We start from the raw sequence: 14,846 nt of genomic DNA on the forward strand, positions 1-14,846 counted from the left end.
TTATTAAATTACTATTTCAGTTATTGCATTTTTATTGATTTGTCAATTTGTATAATTTTCTTTAAACTTTGACATTATGGAGTATTTTGCAAAGGACAATGACAAAATTACAATTAAATATATTTAAATCTCACGTTACGCAACAAAATGTGAATAAGTTCAAGGGGGTGTCGACTTTTTATAGATACTATATGTAGTCACCTGGGCTCAGCCATAAGGGAGACTAGGCATCTACCACCCCTTTACCAATATCAGATTAGGGGGGGCTTATGTAGCCTATTTTTCTTTTTTTGTCCCCCCCACTTTGGTTCAGAAATCAGCATCACGCGCTAATTACCTTTGTCATTAATGCATATTGAGCTAGTAATGTATCAATATTTATCGTTTACAAGTTAGCTATGACATAGCCAATGAATTTGTATATGTATGTGTGTGTGTGTGTATATATATATATAATCTACCACCATCGTTCAAAAGTTTGAGGTCACTTAGAAATGTCCTTGTTTTTGAAAAGAAATGCAGATTTTTTGTCTAACATAACATCAAATTGTTCAGAAATACAGTGTAGACATCGTTAATGTTGTAAATGGCTATTGTAGCTGGAAACGGCTGATTTTTTTAAATGGAATATCTACATTTATCAGCAACCATTAGTCCTGTGTTCCAATGGCACGTTGTGTTTGCTAATCCAAGTTTATGATTTTAAAAGGCTAATTGATCATTAAACCCTTTTGCAATTTATGTTAGCACAGCTGAAAACGATTGTGCTGATTTTAAAGAAGCAATAAAGGTGGCCTTCTTGAGACTAGTTGATTGTCTGGAGCATCATCAATTGTGGGTTCGATTACAGGCTCAAAATGGCCAGAAACAAAGAACTTTCTTTGATACTCGTCAGTCTATTCTTGTTCTGAGAAATGAAGGCTATTCCATGCGAGAAATTGCCAAGAAACTGAAGATCTTGTACAACGCTGTGTACTACTCCCTTCACAGAACAGCGCAGACTGGCTCTAACCAGAATAGAAAGAGTGGGAGGCCCCGGTGCACAACTGAGTAAGAGGACAAATACATTAGTGTCTAGTTTGAGAAACAGGCTCCTCACAGGTCCTCAACTGGCAGCTTCATTAAATAGTACCCGCAAAACACCAGTCTCAACGTCAACAGTGAAGAGGTGACTCTGGGATGCTGACCTTCTAGGCAGAGTTGCAAAGAAAAAGCCATATTTCAGACTGGCCAATAAAAAAAGATGAAGATGGGCAGTCTGAGATATGGCTTTTTCTTTGCAACTCTGCCTAGAAGGTCAGCATCCCAGAGTCTTTTTTTGGCTCCGTTGTCGCCGCTGATAAGGCTTCCATGGTAGGGGAAGTTGTCGACATACTCAAGCGTCTCTCCACTGATGGTAATTGGTGGTGTATTAATGCATATGTCTTGGGTCTTCTGTATGTTCAAATGGAAACCAGTCTGTTTAGCATGCATGCTGAGTCTGACTACTGGAGGTGGATGTATTTGGATGATATAGAGGCCAGATCATCCGCGAAGTTGAGGTATTCTAGATTAGAGAAGAGGGTCCACTGGATTCCTCAGGCATGGTCAGATTGACACATTACCCAGTTTATGGTAACATGAAAAGGATTGGAAAGAGGATGCAGCCTTGTCTGACACCAGACTTAAGTTGAAGTGACTCAGTAAGAGCACTATCAAGGATGATGCTACATTCAAATTGTTCATAGAACTTCCCAATGAGGTTGACAATCTTGGGTGGTATTCCGTAGGCTCCAAGGATTCTCCATAAGCTCTCATGGTGAACACTATCCAATGCCTTCTTGAAATGAATTAAGTTGGTCTAGAGGGGTGCATTCCACCTGAGGCATTGCTCGATGTTGTGCAGGGCAAAGATCTGGTCGATCCATCTTCCTTTGCGGAACCCAGCTTTTTCTTGTCTTAGTTTGTCATCGACAGCAGTGTCAATCCTTTTTGAAGAGTTTTCTGCAGAAGATTTTGCTGGGGATGGAGAGGAGTGTTGTCACATTCACTGAGGTTTCCTTTCTTTGGCAGTTTGACGATAAGTCATTTTCGCCAGTATTGTGGTATGATATCGTGCTCCCAGATCTTGCGAAAGCGATCAGTCAGCACCTTGTTAGCTGTGTTGACATCAGCTTTAAGTAGCCGTTGTCTCCGGTAGCTTACTTTTCTTACACTATTTTCAACCGCGCATAGATAACGACAATAGCAAATTACATAGGCTTTATTATTTGAATGACAACCTAATATCACGCAAGCCATTTTAGCATTTGAATGAGTGTAACTCTGTTTTTATCGCACTGCTTTGCTTTATCTTGGCCAGGTCGCAGTTGTAAATGATAACTTGTTCTCAACTGGCTTACCTGGTTAAATAAAAAAATGTGCCGCGCAGATGTGCAATATCAGGAACAGGCCGCCTACCTCGCGTTGGGCACAGTGCGCAGTTTGACTAGGTTACTGATACTGCCTGGGGTTGTTCGGCATGCAAATGACTTGGTTAATGACTCAACATTTACATGCAGTTCGACACTGAAGGAGAGGACGAATCAGTTGTCACAAGATAAGTGGTATTTTTGCAATGTAGAATGTAATATGAGCAAAACAATTTAGTGAACTGGCGATTCGTAACATTGGAATACATTTTCTGACCAATGTATTCTACACTTGGATTGGTTTGGGTTACGCGGACTGATGCACATGTATCTTACACCTATTTGAATCATTACATCCCTATTTTAGTGTATGTCTTGGAAGTGCAAATTGAGTGCAACTGAACAGGGTTGTTAATCAGGTAGCTGATTGTAGCTCAGTTGGTAGAGCATGGCGCTTGCAACGTCTGGGTTATGGGTTCGATTCCCACGGGGGGCCAGTATGAAAAATGTATGCACTCACTAACTGTAAGTCGCTCTGGATAAGAGCGTCTGATAAATTACTAAAATGTAATGGTATGTATGTATCTGCAACTCTCCTGGGACAGTGGTAACTACCTCATTAGACACTAGGTGTCATGACAGACCCAGAACCAATCAAGACAAAATATAGTGTCCACCTAAAATGATAATGGTGCTCCTGTCTTCCCCCAGGGAGCCGTGCCTATGTGCTCCTGTCCCTCAGCCAGCAGGATGGTATTGAGCAGCACATGGACTTTGACAATCGCTACACCCTCCTGGAGCTGTTTGCGGAGACCACCTCCTCTGAAGAGCATGGCATTTCTTTTGAGGGGATCCACCTCCCTCAGGTAGCTACCAAATTGCATTCCATGTCTCTGTACAGTACTCTTACTTACCAATGGATTCCTACATGTACCTCTAGAACAAACCAGTGAATTACCTGTCGCTGAGATGTAATGTGACGTTTCCTCTGTGTGCTCCAGATTCCAGGAAAGCTGCTTTTCTCCCTGGTGAAGCGCTACCTGTGTGTGACGTCCCTGATGGACAAGCTCAACACAGCAGGGGTGGAGTCGAGCTCTGAGCGGCAAGATGCAGCAGGCTCCTCCTCAGGGACAGGCCACCAGACAGAGAACCTGCGTGTCCAGCGAGAGTTTGAGTTCACCATGGCCATGGCTAACCTCATCTCTGAGCTGGTGCGCGTCATGGGCTGGGACCGCAACCGGCAGCCGCCACAGTCCAGCGGCCTGGACCAGGGCAGCACCTGCGGGGAGGACCAGGAGGACGAGCCGCCCCGCCGTATGGTGCGCTCCATCTTTCAGCCCCGTTTCTCTGCCTCTGCTTCTGCCTCTCCTGTCGCTGCCTCCTCTAACATGGCAGCCGCCACACCACCCAAGAAGAAGACCGGCAACGGCTTCAAGACGCGCACAGACTTCGCCAGCCGCTCGGCTTACGTGGAATACGTGCAGGAAAACCTAAAGAGCGGCATGCTGGTCCGTATGCTGGAGGATTATGAGGAGGTCAGCGCTGGTGATGAGGGGGATTTCCGCTACAGTAATGACGGCTCGCCACCAGTGCAGGTACAAAATATCACACCTTGTATCAGCCTTGACTGTATCAGCCAGCACACAGCACAGGCTCCTGAGATTTTAGTTAGGGATGAGTGACGACGGATTTGGTAAAAACTTTATTAACGCTGTTAGATCAGATTTGCTGTAAAGTGATTGACTTATCTGCTTGTTTTTCTGGGCACAGGTGTACTGGACCTCCCTGTCTCGGACTTACTGGGTGCACTGGCACATGGTTGAGATCCTGGGCACTGGCACCAGTGGACAGGGTGAGAAAGACGCCCAGGAGAAGGCCTCCTCCCTGACTGAGACCATCAAGCTCACGGCTGGTAAGAGAAAGTCCCCTGCACCCACAGACTCACACTCATGTAAGTGACTTTCAACAGTAATGCGGCTCCGACGCGTCAAAGCACACAAACTTTGAGCCCTAATGCACACGCAGGTTATTCTGTAAATTCATCAAATTGCCATTTAATGTTGTTTTATTAGAAACTGTATAATATTGTTGGTGTTGTCTTCCCTTGTATGCAGTGAGTCAGACATTATTCTCCAAGCCTCCTGGTGGGCTGTACTCGTTGCCTTACCTGGCTGAGGGGCTGCAGTCTGATGGAGCCACCCTGAGCAGGGCCGAGTGGTGGGAAGTGCTCTTCTTCATCAAGAAGCTGGAACCAAAGCAACAGCAGGAGATCAACAACATCCTGCGTCAGCGCCTCGATGAACAGGCAAGTGCCCATCACAAGGGCTGTGGCGCTCATGAAATTGTCATGCAAAAGACTGCTGGTCTCAAGGTAATTGACCGTTAATTAACATTAACATGTTTAGCATCTCCAGGCTCCACTCATACAAGCATCTGATGCGGGCCTTTTAATCATCTACATTTTAAAAAAGTCTAGTAAATCAATTTAATGTACACCATCACAATAAATTCATTATTTATTTTAGTCAGGTCTAAAGAAACATTATGATGTGAAGAAAATGTATTTCAGAAGAACAGAATATGAGTTGGCCTACTGTATGTTATTTGGCTATGCACCGTGCCATAGGCTTGTTAATTTAGTAGACAAGATATGCTTATAAGTCCTGTGCCATTTATTTTATAGTATGAGGAACATATTTGAATTTAGCTGAATAAAATGAATGGGTATTTTTCCCTTTCCGGTGCAAGAGTGCGTGCATATGAAGTGGCTATGTTGAGTGTAAGTGATCATTTGAAACTATATGCTGGATTTAGTTATTTGTCAACTTTAGTTGTGAATGATACAAACCTTAGAATACCTTAGAAACCACAAGATGTATGAGCTGCATGATGCGACTATAGGCTATTGATTTGAGAAAGTCCCCCAAAACGTTTGCGCTCTGTTCCTTGCCTCAGGCTGCACACGCTGTTCTCTCAAGTGATCATATTTTCACCCATCAGACTATTCTCAATTTAAACTTGTCTTTACTAATATGTAAAATTAGTTTTGATTTTGAATGGCCCATTATCAAATGGGCAAGACAAAAAAGACATGTCATCCGTATGCACTGGAATAGCAAATGGAGGCCACTTTCCCACGAGTATGTTTTTCACTCATGTTGGGTAGGCTACTCCGGTAATTTCGCTGCGCCACAGGTGTTATTCCACCCAAACTCTGAATGCCATGGGCTCTCCAACCCTGCTCCTGCTTAATTTGGGAAACCAAGGGAAACCTGTTCAGGAACATCGATAGTTACATGTTTTCACAACGAAACATATTTCATTAAACTGACAGGCCCTCTCTCTGCACACTGGAGAAAGGAATGAAGGAGAGAGGGGAAGAGATGGAACTCACGGTGGTGAGAGATTCTGTAGCTAAAGGTAATGTCAGTCTATTTAATTATGAAAATATAAAAAATGCCCTGTTACTAGGCAATTCAAATAGAAATTCACTATAATTGTAGGCTAAATCTGAATTTGTTTAATTTAGGCTAGACCAATTATGTACCAAAGATATATTTCTGCCATGTGTAATATGCGGTAAGCTATGTATTGTATAACGCCACAATCATTATTTGAATTCAGGGTTTTCTTCGGGCTTGGGCTCATATAGGCTTATGCATAAGCTCAGTTTCAACCTATTGTTGAACTACTTTCTTCAAATTGTTCAATCACAGTGAGGCGAGTTTTAAAAGCACATACTGTTTTGATGAGTGATTTTTGATTGCATTTGCATTGATGTTAGAGGGACAATAGAGCCCTGAATACCAGGCCATTAGCCCGATGATCGTTAGCGATTTGTGTAGGCTACTACTAATGCATGTCCAGAGTGCCGAAGAGGAGATTAGTGACTCAGCGGTCATGTAGAATTGTATTGCAGTCGTGACTCAGGACTGCCAGTGTCGTGGTAATAGTCACCTCAACAGCCCTACTCATCACCCCCCCCCCCCCCCCCAATCTTTAATTCCCTCACTCTCTAATCTTCTCACTCTTCCTGCTCTTTTCATGACGCTCAGCCCCCATGGAAGTTGAGAGTAGATTTCATGTTTTTGCCTTGCCTCTCTCTGCTCTGTCAGATGTCAGACGTAGACGAGGCCACTCTTATCCAGCTGTCGGTGCCAGGCGAGGTGGCCCGGAAGCTGCTCCACTACCTGAAGCAGACCCTGCAGAACTCTTGTCTGTGGGACCTGCTCTGCTCCCATGCCTTCTCTAAACACTATCTGCGTCGCGGTGGGGGAGGCCTGGAAGATGACGAGCTGCTGCCCGATGGCTCCCTCTGCTCCTCTGGCCTGGGAGGAGGACGGAGCAACTCCTCATCTGATGCCACCGCTGCCTCCTCTTCCTCCTCTGCCATGGGCTCATTGTCCAAGAAGCCCAAGAAGGAGATTCCTACAGACTATTGCTCTGACACGGAGTCTGAATTGCCCATGGAAGATGAGTCTAACTACCCAGAAGACCTGGAGGAAAAGATGAAAGGTGTGGCAGTCTGTGTGTGTTTGAACTTTGTTTGTTTTTGTGGTTGGCAAACTACCTCTAGCTGTAGCCAACACATTTTTCCAGAGAAAGACAAGTGAAACCATAAACATGCCCAAGGATACAATGGTGTTTTTATTAGCACGCACTGTAGCCTGATTTTAATTAATGACAGCCATTCTTGCTGTAACATGCTTTGTCTTGTGTTTTCCCCACCAGTGTTTAACAACCCCAAGGTGCAGGGCAAGAAGACAGCCCTGGAGAAGCTGGGGGAGGTGGTGGACATCATGAAGAAGAGTGGCTCAGATTCAGTCCAGCAGCTGGCTGGGATCAAGTTCATCATCCAGGTCCTAGAGGACGAGGGGCCTCAGGAGAGAAGCACCCTCAGGACGGACGCTGTCCAGACCATCCGGTAAGGCTGCTGCCTGCACACTTCCATTCTCATAGGGTCACATTTGACCTCAAACATTTGTCCTCCAACATGATCTTCAACCTTTGTTGTCGTCCCCCCAGTGATAAAGTCCTGAAGCTTTTGGTTGAGATGCTGAGTGGGCAGCCCAAGGAGAACGTGGTCAGCACCCTGCGTCTCACCCGCGCCCTCATGGTCAAGTACGAGTGGAGGGTCTCCTTCGCCACTGAAGGGGGCGTCAAAGCTATCCTCGCCTGTATGCAGGAATACCCCACTGTCCCACAGGTCCAGCAAGTCGCCCTGGCGGTGAGTTCTCGATCACTTTGTTTTTCTTTTCTTTTTTTACTCCCGTTTGTTTTGTAATCTAGCTAGTTTTGTAATGAAAGAGCACGTTTTCTTACAGTTTTAGGGGATGACACGTCATGACAACTCTGCAGCTGTGAAGGAGTAGCTTTCTGTCATGTTTCTATCCACACTTTACACAGTGTGTGTTGGTTTCTCCCCTCCGCTCTAGACTCTGATGGTCATCACAGGCGCCAGTAAGCATGACCTGGGAAGTATGAGCAGCTGCTATCTTCCTCTCTCCGAGTCTGGCACACCCATGATGCTCGGGGTCTTTGCCAGTATTGGCTCTGCCACCGCCGAGGGCTCCAAGGGACTGCTGGCTGCAATCCCCGCTGGCATTGAACTGATGCTTAACACACCTGGGTATGTCTTTTACACCCCGACTGGCTCTCAAAGGGAATGTTAACATGCCCAACTCCACTGTTTCCTGTGATGACACCTGCTATATCACAGTGGAGGCTAAGGGATATCTGCGGTCTCTCCTACCAGGTGTATGTTGTCGGTGAGGAACGGTCTGTTGGTGATCATCATGCTTATCTCCAGTAGTAAGAGTCTGGCGGAGCAGCTGGTGGCCTGTGACGTCAGCACCGTGCTGAAGAAGTGCCTCGCAGCTTCGCGGCCAGTGAATATGCTGGCCATCATTGCCCTCAACCACATCTCCATGGTCCACAAGCTGGAGAAAAAAGGTGTGATTTCACTGCTCGTCTGAACACACTCCTCAAACAGTGCCTTCCGGTTATGTGTAGAGGTTCCTAGCTGGCTGGTTGCACATAAGCTTTTTCTGCCATGCCTCTTGCATTCCTATGATAGATCCTTCTTCCCACAATAAATGATAAAGATGTTATTGTGGTCTTATGTCCCAATGGGGACGAAGAAGATTAAGTAAATAAATTATGTTCTGGATATTTCTTCCAGAGTCAAAGGATGAGTTGGACTTCAAGGACACAGAGCTGAAGATGCTGGTGGTGAGCCTGAAGGAGATGACTGCAACCAAGGAGGTGATCCTGACTCTGGAGCAGCTGCTGTGTGACGACGCCTCCCAGCTAGAGGAGGAGCGCAACCAGGTGACCCGCAGCCGAGAGACCTACCAGGACCTGGTGCGCCTCATGGACCAGCACCGAGCCGACCGGGCCGCGCAGCTCTCCATCCTCAGGTGAGACGGAGGTGGTTGTTGTGCTGCCTACCAACAGGGTTTAGTTGTTGGAATGTCATGTCAGTGCCTAGATCCTGTCATCGGTGTAATGAACCTCCAAAGGGCGTGTAATGTATGTATGCAATGCATGTATTTTATTTTTAATCAGGTTCTCATTTTCAATGGTGCCCTGAGGACAACAAATGTAATACAACCGTTTGTATATTCTCTCCTGTAGAATATTGAACAAGTTCTTGGACAATTACCAGGAGGATCTGCTTCCATGGCATGAGAGCATAGAACCATGCTTGTCTTCTATGACCGCTTTCATCAATGACCGTGAGGTAGGAAAGATCCTCCATGATTATGAACTCCAAGGCGCATAGGTATAATCCTATATGTTTCTATTTTAGGTACGTATTCAATTAATGGTCATGTAATTGACACAAGGTTGTTTCGTATAGGTTGTCCAGCTGCTCATCCGCTTCCTGTATCGCCTGGCCTCTGTGAACAAAGACTATGCCGTGGTGATGTGTCGTCTGGGCACAAAGGACGCCCTGGTCAAGGCGCTGGACAAGCACAGTATCAACCTGCTGATGGTCACAGAGCTGCGGGACTTGATCACAGACTGTGAGAAGTACGCCAGTCTCTACAAGAAAATGACCACCAGCGTTCTGGCTGGTTGCATACAGGTTTAGTAAAAATTCTACTGTCTTAACTATTCAGTCAGTTACAAGACTAGGTTTTTAGATTGTAATATTCTCCATTGTTTTTTTAAAACGTGTGGTTCTTTGAAATGTTCCTTCAAAAGGGGGTGTCACATTTGGCTTGCAAGTGTCATGCCACTCTGTCTGTTGCTAATAGCTCATTTGTAATCTGTGCTGTCCTTTCTAACCAAATACAGATGGTTTTGGGCCAAATAGAGGAGCATCGGCGAAGCCACCAACCAATCAACATCCCCTTCTTTGACATCTTTCTGCGCAATCTGTGCCAAGGTATGTATGTATGTATGTATGTATGTATGTACAGTGGGGGAAAAAAGTATTTAGTCAGCCACCAATTGTGCAAGTTCTCCCACTTAAAAAGATGAGAGAGGCCTGTAATTTTCATCAAAGGTACACGTCAACTATGACAGACAAATTGAGCATTTTTTTCTCTCCAGAAAATCACATTGTATGATTTTTAATGAATTTATTTGCAAATTATGGTGGAAACTAAGTATTTGGTCACCTACAAACAAGCAAGATTTCTGGCTCTCACAGACCTGTAACTTCTTCTTTAAGAGGCTCCTCTGTCCTCCACTCGTTACCTGTATTAATGGCACCTGTTTGAACTTGTTATCAGTATAAAAGACACCTGTCCACAACCTCAAACAGTCACACTCCAAACTCCACTATGGCCAAGACCAAAGAGCTGTCAAAGGACACCAGAAACAAAATTGTAGACCTGCACCAGGCTGGGAAGACTGAATCTGCAATAGGTAAGCAGCTTGGTTTGAAGAAATCAACTGTGGGAGCAATTATTAGGAAATGGAAGACATACAAGACCACTGATAATCTCCCTCGATCTGGGGCTCCACGCAAGATCTCACCCCGTGGGGTCAAAATGATCACAAGAACGGTGAGCAAAAATCCCAGAACCACACGGGGGGGCCTAGTGAATGACCTGCAGAGAGCTGGGACCAAAGTAACAAAGCCTACCATCAGTAACACACTACGCCGCCAGGGACTCAAATCCTGCAGTGCCAGACGTGTCCCCCTGCTTAAGCCAGTACATGTCCAGGCCCGTCTGAGGTTTGCTAGAGTGCATTTGAATGATCCAGAAGAGGATTGGGAGAATGTCATATGGTCAGATGAAACCAAAATATAACTTTTTGGTAAAAACTCAACTCGTCGTGTTTGGAGGACAAAGAATGCTGAGTTGCATCCAAAGAACACCATACCTACTGTGAAGCATGGGGGTGGAAACATCATGCTTTGGGGCTGTTTTTCTGCAAAGGGACCAGGACGACTGATCCGTGTAAAGGAAAGAATGAATGGGACCATGTATCGTGAGATTTTGAGTGAAAACCTCCTTCCATCAGCAAGGGCATTGAAGATGAAACGTGGCTGGGTCTTTCAGCATGACAATGATCCCAAACACACCGCCCGGGCAACAAAGGAGTGGCTTCGTAAGAAGCATTTCAAGGTCCTGGAGTGGCCTAGCCAGTCTCCAGATCTCAACCCCATAGAAAATATTTGGAGGGAGTTGAAAGTCTGTGTTGCCCAGCGACAGCCCCAAAACATCACTGCTCTAGAGGAGATCTGCATGGAGGAATGGGCCAAAATACCAGCAACAATGTGTGAAAACCTTGTGAAGACTTACAGAAAACGTTTGACCTGTGTCATTGCCAACAAAGGGTATATAACAAAGTATTGAGAAACTTTTGTTATTGACCAAATACTTATTTTCCACCATAATTTGCAAATAAATTCATTAAAAATCCTACAATGTGATTTTCTGGAATTTTTTTCTCATTTTGTCTGTCATAGTTGACGTGTACCTATAATGAAGATTACAGGCCTCATCTTTTTATGTGGGAGAACTTGCACAATTGGTGGCTGACTAAATACTTTTTTCCCCCACTGTATGTATGTATGTATGTATGTATACTTTTAGCTGACTCGCAGCACAACTAAATACCAGCCTCGCAAAGAAATGGTGCCAAAATAAACAATGTCATTACTTTTGTATCATTTCTTCATTAAATCAAGAAATGAATACTGGTAGATTATTTACTTTAACCAAACATCCCTTAAGTTTTTATTTAGCTTCTGAAAGTAGAACTTGTCTTAAACTGACCTGTTGACTTTTTGTCGTACTTTGTCTGTGACCATTAACAGGATCTAGTGTGGAACTCAAGGAGGACAAGTGCTGGGAGAAAGTGGAGGTTTCCTCTAATCACCATCGAGCCAACAAGCTCACTGACAAGAACCCCAAAACCTACTGGGAGTCCAATGGCTGCACAGGTTCCCATTTTATCAACATCTACATGCACAAGGGGGTGGTGATTAGGTACGTCCACACATCACTTTGGCCATACAAAGGGTTTAGAATGTTGGAATGTTTAATCTTGATATGTATGCAAATTGCACAACATGTAAAGACAATTGAAAATGAAGCGCACCTGTGTTGCTCACTTTTACCTTTCCTGTATCCCGAAACTTTTGTTATTACCTTGTTCTTGCGTCTGTGGATTATTATGCTTGACCGCATGCTTTATCTTAAACTGCTGTGGTTACCTCAATGACATTCATATTTGTATTTATTTATTTATTTTTACTGTAACTATTGAGAACTTGCTGTAAGCGCATTTTTCTATTTTTCTTGTTAAACTCAGGCAATTGGCAGTGCTTGTGGCCAGTGAAGACTCCAGCTATATGCCTGCCCGCATGGTAGTACTTGGAGGAGATGACCCCACAAACATCAACACAGAGCTGAACACAGTAAGTAGCTGTATAGGCAGACAGGAGTAGGAAACCTTTGGAAGTAGGTTATATTTACGATCTTGTCTTTTTAAGGTTTAAGCCCCTCACCCACCCAACTCTTGTTTTTACAGGTCAATGTGCCTCCTTCAGCCAATCGCATTGTGTTGCTGGAGAACATGTCCCGCTTCTGGTCCATTGTGCAGATCAGGATCAAGAGGTGTCAGCAGGTGGGCTGTGGAATCATGAACATTTGAATTTCAGATTACTTCCTGAATTGACATGGTATTGATCCCAACCCTGGTCAGCAAGGAGTCTCCTTTTTAAGTTTTGAACCTGCTCTTCCCACCAGGGTGGTATTGACACGAGGGTCCACGGCTTTGAGGTGCTGGGGCCCAAGCCCACCTTCTGGCCCGTGTTCAAGGAGCAGCTCTGCTGTCGCACCTACCTCTTCTACACCACCAAGGCCCACACCTGGTGCCAGGAGATCCTGGAGGACAAGGCCCAGCTGCTGCAGCTCTTCAACAAGTAAGCCTGTCTCTACTATACATGCTACTGCAAACTACACTGACCCCCAGACTGCGCTAACCTGGCCTGGTGTGTGTCGGCAGACTGAACAGTGCTCTGCGACATGAGCAGATGTTTGCTGACCGCTTCCTGCCCGATGCCGAGGCAGCGGAGGCTCTGGGACGCACCTGCTGGGAGGCCCTCATCACCCCCATCGTACAGAGCATCACCATCTCCGGTAACTTTCGGAGTCTGTCTCACTCTCTCTGTGTCTCTCTCACTCACTTCCTGGACTTCAGCTAGCTTCTGTCAGTCATACATGTTCATCAACTATGTTGATTCAGGCAGTTGTAGTACGAATAACTTGCCTCTCTCCTCCACTCCCACAGAGACCCAAGTCCTCAGTCCCCTCTCCTGGCTGCTCAGTGAGTACCTGGACAACGCAGAGTCAGCCAGGCGCTGCAAGAGCCGGGCCGCCATCTTCAACTCCCGCGTCCGTCGCCTCACCCACCTACTGGTCCATGTGGATACCAGCAGAGTGGACACAGAGGAGCTCAAGCCACCCATCAAGTGCAGTGAGTAATCCTGTACCGCTATACCTTACCACTCATTTACTTCTGATAAACACTCAAGGCTGCTATGAGTCTTTTCTCTGTCCAGCTTCTCAACCTTCAGAATAGTGAACTGACAATTATTGCCCCTAGAAATGGGTGCGGAAATGCTACTGGAATTGCCAATCAAAATGAGCTGCGAATAAATCTTAGTAGACTAGATTTTGCATGGTAGTATAATATTTGGAAATGCAAACGTATTGATACTTTACTTATAATATTAGGTAGACGCCACCCATCAAGTCTTCCGTATTTCTTTTGTTTTCAGAAGGTATCAACCGAAGCAAAGATTTAAAGAGTAAGTAACAGTTTAGAGGCTAATGTACTACATTTCGTTTTAAGTTATTCTTCCAGCTCAGTGGCATCCCCATTTTTATATAACTAATGACTGCGACATTCCGCTTTCCCCCCACACGCAACCCTCCAGTTTGAATTGAAAATGATCAGGATGATGTGTTACTCATTTGTTTCTTTGTTGTTTTTTGCTGCAGATTCTTTTTACCCTGATTTATCTCAAACCTTTTGTTTAGAAGATAACTGAATTGTCATTTTCTTTCAGATGGAAAAGAGGGAAAGAACAAAGATGCAGCCACTGTCTCCTCTTCCTCCTCCTCCAACTCTATCAAGCCGAAGGTGAAGAACACCAGCAGTATTGCAGGGATAGCACTGTGTTGGCAGGGCGTTGTACAGAGACAGGTAAGCCACTCGTATGTCTCTAAAAACACTGGGGCCCATTATAAACCTACTCTGATCTAATGTCCTTGAAGTAAGTTGGAGTAGTAACTCTCAAAAATAAAAAAAAGTTTGAGTCAAGATGGCATCACTAAATGAATCTTTGGCAGGATTTCAAAAGCTGGAACTCATAGATAAAAAAAACTAAAAAAAACTTGAGTGATGACTTAATCCATGTTTAACAGGTTAAGAAGTTTTTGGACTCTACGTGCAGCCTGCCAGACTTTGTGGAGCGCTACAGGAACATGTACCTCCGTCTGAAGAATGCCATGGAGGAGCTGTTTGGCCAACAGACAGCGTTTGTGCTGGCTCTCCGCCACGGCTTCTCTGCTGCTCTCCTACAGCTCTCCATCCTCACCGCCATGCACGTGAGTTATACTAGATGACCTGTACTCAATACTACTTAGGTCATATTAGGGCACGCAACGGAAAACGGCAATAGTTCTTCCTCGTTCCAGTCATTTTTCTTCTGTTTGGTGCCTAATGAACGTGACCCGGCAGTGCACCTGTAACACATCTATTCTCCAGATCACTGCTCTTTGTGTAGGTTGAATTCTCCATCTCTGTGTTTGCAGGTGAGTGAGCGGTTTGCCCAGTACATCGACTTGATGATCCAGGAGAGTGGAGTGGACTCTGGCAACGTGGAGACTCTTAATCAGTTACAGCAGTTCCTAGAACCAATGCTCTTCCTCTCAGGCCTGGAGCTGGCCAACACCTTTGAGCACTTTTACAGGTAAGGCCACA

General features: G+C 45.1%; 1 protein-coding gene across 4 annotated transcripts in view; it reads left to right on the forward strand.

Moving 5' to 3' along the window:
• The window catches only part of LOC311131521 (cullin-9-like), a 52,090-nt gene that overhangs the window by 22,211 nt on the left and 15,033 nt on the right, over positions 1-14,846 (forward strand). For 2 of the 4 annotated variants that reach the window (XM_084164554.1, XM_084164551.1), the window contains exons 3-25: positions 3,102-3,256; positions 3,392-3,985; positions 4,161-4,302; positions 4,505-4,695; positions 6,506-6,905; positions 7,122-7,314; positions 7,416-7,617; positions 7,826-8,019; positions 8,146-8,342; positions 8,572-8,809; positions 9,027-9,132; positions 9,253-9,480; positions 9,693-9,783; positions 11,671-11,842; positions 12,168-12,273; positions 12,387-12,482; positions 12,605-12,780; positions 12,864-12,997; positions 13,149-13,334; positions 13,639-13,668; positions 13,930-14,066; positions 14,288-14,470; positions 14,678-14,835. In XM_084164554.1, the coding sequence (XP_084020680.1) occupies positions 3,102-3,256; positions 3,392-3,985; positions 4,161-4,302; positions 4,505-4,695; positions 6,506-6,905; positions 7,122-7,314; positions 7,416-7,617; positions 7,826-8,019; positions 8,146-8,342; positions 8,572-8,809; positions 9,027-9,132; positions 9,253-9,480; positions 9,693-9,783; positions 11,671-11,842; positions 12,168-12,273; positions 12,387-12,482; positions 12,605-12,780; positions 12,864-12,997; positions 13,149-13,334; positions 13,639-13,668; positions 13,930-14,066; positions 14,288-14,470; positions 14,678-14,835 (4,309 nt within the window). The remainder of the gene's footprint in view (positions 1-3,101; positions 3,257-3,391; positions 3,986-4,160; positions 4,303-4,504; positions 4,696-6,505; positions 6,906-7,121; positions 7,315-7,415; positions 7,618-7,825; positions 8,020-8,145; positions 8,343-8,571; positions 8,810-9,026; positions 9,133-9,252; positions 9,481-9,692; positions 9,784-11,670; positions 11,843-12,167; positions 12,274-12,386; positions 12,483-12,604; positions 12,781-12,863; positions 12,998-13,148; positions 13,335-13,638; positions 13,669-13,929; positions 14,067-14,287; positions 14,471-14,677; positions 14,836-14,846) is intronic. The other 2 variants (XM_084164552.1, XM_084164553.1) reach the window with 2 other exon arrangements.

The sequence above is a fragment of the Coregonus lavaretus genome, assembly GCF_964263955.1.
Source record: "Coregonus lavaretus genome assembly, chromosome: 1".
NCBI lineage: Eukaryota > Metazoa > Chordata > Actinopteri > Salmoniformes > Salmonidae > Coregonus > Coregonus lavaretus.